Below are 8,912 nucleotides of genomic sequence, written 5' to 3' on the forward strand. Positions count from 1 at the left end.
TATTATGGAACCGAAACAAAATGACAAATATTATTTTTTCATATAATTTTACAATGACATCATGAATAAAGATGTTGATCTGGAACCAAAATCTGTCATTGCATGTCAAAATAGACATGATTGGACTCAATGGAAAGGAGCAATACGAGCTGAATTAGAATCGCTCAATAAAAGAAAAGTTTTCGGATCAATCGTTATCACTTTTAAAGATGTGAAACGTATGAGATAAAAAATGATTTTTTATCCGAAAAAGAAATGAGAAAAAATGAAGTTACAAGGTAAAGCTAGACTTGTAACTCAAGATTTCTCTCAAAGACCATGAATGGATTATGAGGAAAACTTATTCTTCTGTTATGGATGCAATTACTTTTAGATACTTAATCAGCCTAACAGTTTCTAAAAATTTAGAAATGTATCTCATGGATGTTATTACTAATTATTTAAATGAATCACTTGATAGTGATATATACATGAATATCCATGAAGGGTTTAAGGTATCAGAAACATCTAATGCAAAACCCAAAGAAATGTATTCCATTGAATCACAAAGGTCTTTATATGGGTTGAAACAATCGGGTCGCATTTGGTATAAACGATTAAATGATTACTTGATAAGCAAAGGGTATACAAATAATCTTATTTGCACATGTGTATTCATTAAGAAAACAACATCCAAATATGTGATCATAGCTGTTTATGACGATGATCTTAACAACATAGGTAAAAATAAAGAGATCCATGAGATCAAACACATATTTCGATACCTTCGAGGAACTACTGATTTAGGATTATTTTATTCTAATGAATCAAAACAAGATTTAGTTGGTTATGCAGATGCAGGTTATTTATCTGATCCACATAAAGCTAAATCTCAAACTGGATATGTATTCATATATGGAGGTACCGCAATATCATGGTGTTCTCAAAAACAAACACTTGTTGCAACATCATCAAATCATGCCGAAGTGATTGCATTACATGAAGCTACTCGAGAATATTTTTGGTTGAGATCAATGACACAACTCATTATTGATTTTTGTGGACTAGAACACGATAAAAGTCCAACAACTATCTATGAAGATAATGCAGCTTGCATAACACAAATGAAAGAAGGGTATATCAAAAGTGACCGAACAAAACACATACCTCCTAGATTCTTCTCATACACTCAAGATCTCATTAAGAACAACCAGATTGAAATGAGATATGTTCAATCCAGCAAAAACTCTGATGATCTTTTCACCAAAGCACTTCCAACTGCTATTTCAGAACGCATGTTCACAATATTGGCATGAGGCATGTTAAAAGGGTGTAACAGCTCAGTGATGTCTACTTGAGGGAGAGTTAACCCATGCTGCACTCTTTTTCCCTTAGCTAAAGTTTTTTCCCACTGGGTTTTCTTTAGCAAGGTTTTTAACGAGGCAGTAACTTGTAGTTGATCTTAATGAAACAAAAATTGTCATCCAAGGGGAGTGCTATGAAAGTCAATAATGTCTGTCAAATTTTGTGACTACAAATTTCCTACCTAATCACATTTTGTACTATAAATATATGAAGATGTAGTTTGCAGAAGATGCACTTAAGAAAATATATATGTTTACTTATACATATACTCTCTCTTTCTCTCTTCTTTCTATTATTCTCTAATTAGTGACTACGTTACTAAAGGTAGTTATAAACTACCAGAATTATAACATATATATATATATATATATATATATATATATATATATATATATATATATATATATATATATATATATATATATATATATAGAAAATGACATATTACCACCCTAATACTAAGAGGTGAATATTGTAGTAGCTATTTTCACCACAAATTGAAAATCAACAACATAATAGTCTTGAAGCCTATAAGGCGTTTGTACTTGGCATGAAAAAGGAAATCCCAATTATTCTATAGGTGTTAGATTCCATGTTTTCTTGGCTACAAAACAAGGGTACAAATTCACATATATGATTTTTGGTAACATGCCAAAACAATGATAAAGATAAGAGCTAAGATTCATGAAAGAAAGTAAATAATTTTGATTGAGATGAATACTCAATTGTTTTATTTCATTCTATTGATTTGGGTACAATAGAAAGGCTTATATAGCCAACACTAAATTTGGGGCCTAAGCATAGGAAACCCATTACAACTTGGACTATATATCTCCTATTCTAATAAGAATATAACTTTCCATAAACATAAATCTCAACACTCCCCCTCAAGTTGGAATGTGAAGATCTCGAACATTCAACTTGCCACGAAAGAATTCCATCGGTAGTCTCCTCCACCTTTTGATCCATCGCTGCCTTAAAAGAACTTCTAGACTGCGACTATCCAGCCGGTAAAGGTTCCTCCTTTGGATTTTTGATCAGAGACGAATACTCTGTTTCCTTTGGATTTTGATCAGAGACGAATACTCTGTATTTTTATTTTGATCATCAAGCTCCGAACATGAACCCAGTTCATTCTTAAACCTTGTTTGGTTCGCCCGGAGTTTTCATCTTCCCGACTTGAACCTAGTCTTCTTCGACCTTCATTGGTTCGCCGAGGAGTATTTAGTCTCCATGACTTGAACCCAGTTCGACCTGAACCTTGTTTGGTTCGCCATGGAGATTTTATCTTCCTTTTTTCTTCTTCTTTTTTTCTCTCTTAGGGTTTGGAACCTAGTCAAGCTAGGCGACTCATCCCCACGCCGATCATTATTATTATTTATTATTATTTTATTTTTTTTACCTTTTTTTATATCTTTATATATATATTTTTGTTTTTTGTTTTATTTTATTTTAGAAGAATGTTCACCCATCCCAATCAGGCTCTTCCAACGTAAGTCCTGTGGTATTAGCGATTGGTTTTGTATCCTTGGCCTTTGACTCCTTTATCAGTTGTAGAAGATGTTCAATATCTTCCCTTGAGAGATTTGCGGTATGTTTATGATCATGTACAGCTGCAGTTTTGTGTTGATCTTTAAAACGATTTGTTTGATTCTTTGAACCTTTAGCTTTCTTGGTCCACCAGTCAGGATATCCGATAAGTTCGAAACACCCTTCCATAGTATGACCCGGCTTTTTACAGTAAGCACATTCTTCATTACTCCGATCATCTCTTCTATTCGTTGCCCAGCTCTTTCCTTGTTGTTTCTTGCCAGACACCTGAAACGCACTGCTTTCAACGTTTACCATGTGAAAAGCAGCAACAAGTGATGGAAGAGGGCTAATACTCAGAATCTGTGATCTAATACCGCTGTACTCTTCATTAAGTCCCATTAGAAAATCATAGAGCTTTTCTTTATCACGCATATCAGTCAACGATTTACCAACATTACAAGTGCAACGATTACAAGTACATGATGGTGAAGGACTTACAGATTGGATTTCATCCCAAATTCCTCTTAATTTTGTGTAATACGCTGAGACAGTCATGATTTCTTGATGAACGGAAGTGATGGTTCTTCGTAATTCATAAGCTCTTGGGGCGTTTTCTTTGTCAAATCTTTCTTTCAAATCGTCCCAGATAGCACGCGCAGTTGTAGCATATTTAACGATGTTCTTAAGCTCCTTATTCATTGAACTTACTAGCCAACTCCTCACCATAGCGTTACACCGTTGCCATATAACTCGGTCGTTCGATCCTTCATCGGGTATAGGTAGCGTCCCATCAACAAAACAGAACTTATTCTTGGTGAACAAGGCATTCGTCATCTCTGCCTTCCAATCGCTATAATTTCCATCTTTTAGCAGGTTATCTCCCACGAAGTTCTGACCTGGGTGATCTGCAGAGGTCAAGAAATAAGGTGAGGTGATATCAATTGTTTGATTGCTGCTTTGTGATTGGTCTCCTGCCATCGAATTTAAAGAACAAAAATTCGTTAATGGTTTTTGATTTGATTTTGTTGATTACGAATCTTTGACTGATTCGTTGGATTGATTGAATGAAATTAACAATTTGTTAATCGTTGATTGGTATTGAATTTTTGATCTGGTGAATTTAGGAACAAATGGTGAATGAAGTTTGGGTGGGATCGTATATTTTTTTTTTACCAGGTTTTGCTCATGATACCATAAAGAATTTTGATTGAGATGAATACTCAATTGTTTTATTTCATTCGATTGATTTGGGTACAATAGAAAGGCTTATATAGCCAACACTAAACTTGGGGCCTAAGCATAGGAAACCCATTACAACTTGGACTATATATCTCCTATTCTAATAAGAATATAACTTTCCATAAACATAAATCTCAACAGAAAGTTTTTTTGGGAGAAAGGAGAAAAGAAGAATGAGTGGGATAATCAAGCTCCAATAAATCCTTACACCAGTGTTTCGATCCTGGCTCAGGATGAACGCTAGCGGCATGCTAACACATGCAAGTCGGACACCGTGATTGCTTCGACCTTGTGGTAAATTTGGAGGATACATAATGACGTTATTTTTGTTTTTAATATTCGTAAACGTATTTTCTGTTATAATGTTAGATTTACTTCTTTTTCATGGCTTCATGGCTTAAAGGTCGAGGATGAAAAGTCTCAAACTAAAACTATTGGCTTACACTTTGTAATTTAAATTAGCGTATTACTAGTGCTTCTAAATACTAAATCTTTGTTGTTAAAAAAATCGGGTCAGATCGAATCAACCAATTAACACTTTTTGACCTCTTTTTGGATTTGAAGATAATCAAAGTAGTTATTCTGTTATTGGGAAGCTAAACTACAGTATATATTTTTTTACGAAAAACGGAACTCTAATATAACAAAAGGAACATTTCATCAAAAAGATGAAGGCCTATCAACAAACAAACAAAGGAAACTAAATTCGGGCTGATCCTAAAACTAAATTCGGGCTGATCCTAAAACAAAATTCAACCAAAAGACTGAGCGAGCCAACGAACCCACAACAACTAGCAAACAAGAGAAACAAGCCACACAATGCAGACAAACGGGAACCAGTGAAACAAATTAATCTCCCACCCAAACACAACACTAAGCAAGCGCCAACGAAGCGAAACTGAACAAAACAAAGGGACACAATAAAAGGAAAACCCCAACACAAACTGAACAAATCAAAAGCCGTCGACGTTGAACTTCTTTAACTCGGATCCAAGTACCTTCTTAACCTTCTTCGGCTCGACTTTGGGCTTTATTAATCAACTTCATTTCAACCTTGTACACTTCAAAATTTTTCATAACCCCTTCGAAAAAACCAAAAGAAGAACCCACAACTGCCTTTTCACCACCACTATTGCTTCCAACGAAAAAACTGTCACCCAATAACGTACCAACCTCCGAAACACCAAGCGAAACATCCACACCAAACACACCACTCAGGATCACTACATCTTGACCGTGCAACACGAAAGAATCACAAGCGGCTGACATTGTCATCTTCATCTTCTTTGAATTATTGGGCATACACATTCAACACCGGGAAATCTTCCTATATCTAAGCACCGTTCAGAAACGAACAATACAATCTTGAAACCCCGCGACATGGCTCGGCGAAAACAGAAAATGAAGCAACGTCATCACCCAAAAGCACTTGTGAGTTCGATAAGGCAATGCAATCCAAAAATAAATCAACAACAAACATTTTGTCGAGAAAAAAAAATTCAACATCAAACTACTCTATGCTCAATACATAAAGATATTATTTGTTCTGCACACGCATAGGAATGACTCTTTATGCATTGAGTAGTTTGAAATAAAGGAAAATGGATTAAAAAATTGGTTACGAAGGGAGGTGATTCTCACACACCACTGTTTGATCCATGTGCACTTTTGTCTCATATAATCACAATTATGCCCATTATAGACAAAATTGCGTCGTTGGTCACTGATGTTTGTATCAAATAGCATGAATAACCTTTATCTATTTTTTTGGCGTCGTTAACCTTCAACTTTCGAAATTTAGCACGGATGACTTTCAGCCTAACTTCCGTTAAATTCTTGTCGTTAAGTTTCCTCACATGCTAGGCACATGAGGGTAAATTAGTCTGTTCAATTTAGCAATCCACGTTACAGTGTATTTCAATAACCCGTAGTTTAATCATGTTAGAAATAAGGGTTGTAAATGATAATCACGGATTGATTCTTGAATCGTGAAACACTTTCCTAATTAAGTATTTCGACCCTACTTGAAATGTCCCGTTCTTATTGATTAAAAACGTTCCATATTAATTGATTTCGTTGCGAGGTTTTGACCTCTATATGAGACGTTTTTCAAAGACTGCATTCATTTTAAAACAAACCATAACCTTTATTTCATCAATAAAGGTTTAAAAAGCTTTACGTAGATTATCAAATAATGATAATCTAAAATATCCTGTTTACACACGACCATTACATAATGGTTTACAATACAAATATGTTACAACAAAATAAGTTTCTTGAATGCAGTTTTTACACAATATCATACTAGCATGGACTCCAAATCTCGTCCTTATTTAAGTATACGACAGCGGAAGCTCTTAATAATCACATGAGAATAAACATGCTTAAAACGTCAACAAAAATGTTGGTGAGTTATAGGTTTAACCTATATATATCAAATCATAATAATAGACCACAAGATTTCATATTTCAATACACATCCCATACATAGAGATAAAAATCATTCATATGGTGAACACCTGGTAACCGACATTAACAAGATGCATATATAAGTATATCCCCATCATTCCGGGACACCCTTCGGATATGATATAAATTTCGAAATACTAAAGCATCCGGTACTTTGGATGGGGTTTGTTAGGCCCAATAGATCTATCTTTAGGATTCGCGTCAATTAGGGTGTCTGTTCCCTAATTCTTAGATTACCAGACTTAATAAAAAGGGGCATATTCGATTTCGATAATTCAACCATAGAATGTAGTTTCACGTACTTGTGTCTATTTTGTAAATCATTTATAAAACCTGCATATATTCTCATCCCAAAAATATTATATTTTAAAAGTGGGACTATAACTCACTTTCACAGATTTTTACTTCGTCGGGAAGTAAGACTTGGCCACTGGTTGATTCACGAACCTATAACAATATATACATATATATCAAAGTATGTTCAAAATATATTTACAACACTTTTAATATATTTTGATGTTTTAAGTTTATTAAGTCAGCTGTCCTCGTTAGTAACCTACAACTAGTTGTCCACAATTAGATGTACAGAAATAAATCGATAAATATTATCTTGAATCAATCCACGACCCAGTGTATACGTATCTCAGTATTGATCACAACTCAAACTATATATATTTTGGAATCAACCTCAACCCTGTATAGCTAACTCCAACATTCACATATAGAGTGTCTATGGTTGTTCCGAAATATATATAGATGTGTCGACATGATAGGTCGAAACATTGTATACGTGTCTATGGTATCTCAAGATTACATAATATACAATACAAGTTGATTAAGTTATGGTTGGAATAGATTTGTTACCAATTTTCACGTAGCTAAAATGAGAAAAATTATCCAATCTTGTTTTACCCATAACTTCTTCATTTTAAATCCGTTTTGAGTGAATCAAATTGCTATGGTTTCATATTGAACTCTATTTGTGATGACCCGAAAATTTTCGACCAAATTTAAACTTAATCTTATATGATTTCGATACGATAAGCAAAGTCTGTTAAACTGAATCTCAAAATTCTTGAACTATTCAATTACCTTTCGTTTATTCACGATGATGCACGAATAATTATATGTAAATAGATACATAAACTATAACTTGAAAACGTAACTAAGTGTTGGGTATATGATACTGTGCATTAATCTTATTTGATTGATTACTTGATTGATATATTTAACTACGGAGTTAAAAGATTATGCCAAACGATTCAAGTAAAAGACACTTACTGAGTCTCTTAAGGATTATGATATCATTACGGGTCTCTATTGAGAGGTCCACGTTGATTTGAGAAATTATTCATTTTTAACGGTATTCGGAACAAATGATAAAGTGTTTGTTTAAATAACGTAACTTGGACACATACAATAATAAGGAATATTAACTGTTGGAATTAGATATATGAATAACCTGTGTTATGTATTTTAAAAACGTGTTTATTAAATATTGAATATATATATTTAAATATAATATTAACTTGGTCATAAAACAATCTGTTATTATATATATAATAACAAATAACGAGACAATGATTTATAGAAATAAATGACCAAAATACTCGAAAGTTTAAGATATACTTTGAGTGGTATAGTTTAGGAATAATTTAAGACTATATTTTGACAAAGGTACGAGTCGCGAAACGTAATGTACAATCGGAACAAAAATTACAAGTCAACTATGCATGTGAATTTAATATAATATATAATTAATTATTTAAATTAAATATATTATATATATTATATTAAATTATGTCGACAAACAAAATTACAAAAAAATATGTGAGCTGGATCTGACGGCCATGCGATCGCATGGCAAATAGGCATAAAACCCATGCGATCGCATGGGCATCAGAATCAGGCCACACCTATAAAAGCTCGAGCATTTTGGTCTATGTCTTACACACATACATATCATACTCCATATTTATATTATTATTATTATTATTATTATTATTATTATTATTATTATTATTATTATTATTATTATTATTATTATTAAGATTAATATTATTATTAATCTTATTATTATTAATATTATTAATTAGTATTATACATAAAATACTATGACGAGGTTATGAGTGTGTCACTTTCAAAATGGTTTTAAGAGCGGGATAGAGCTAAGGAAATTATGGGTTATTGCCAAAGAGGTTATGGGTAATGTTCGAGGGTATATTTATGAATCAAATCTAGTGTTTATCATCTCTGTTGCGTCTACGTACTTTTCTACAATATTGAATCTCAATATTAATACGTAAGCATTTATATTTTATATTTTA

At 33.1% G+C, this 8,912-nt stretch overlaps 1 protein-coding gene across 1 annotated transcript; it reads right to left on the reverse strand.

The window, feature by feature from the left end:
- Positions 1-2,808: 2,808 nt before the first annotated feature.
- On the reverse strand, positions 2,809-3,855 carry LOC139870069 (uncharacterized). Its single transcript, XM_071857920.1, has one exon. It carries the CDS (start codon positions 3,853-3,855, stop codon positions 2,809-2,811), a length of 1,047 nt encoding a protein of 348 aa, XP_071714021.1.
- Positions 3,856-8,912: the final 5,057 nt, after the last annotated feature.

Source organism: Rutidosis leptorrhynchoides, chromosome 10 (genome assembly GCF_046630445.1).
Source record: "Rutidosis leptorrhynchoides isolate AG116_Rl617_1_P2 chromosome 10, CSIRO_AGI_Rlap_v1, whole genome shotgun sequence".
NCBI classification, from domain to species: domain Eukaryota; kingdom Viridiplantae; phylum Streptophyta; class Magnoliopsida; order Asterales; family Asteraceae; genus Rutidosis; species Rutidosis leptorrhynchoides.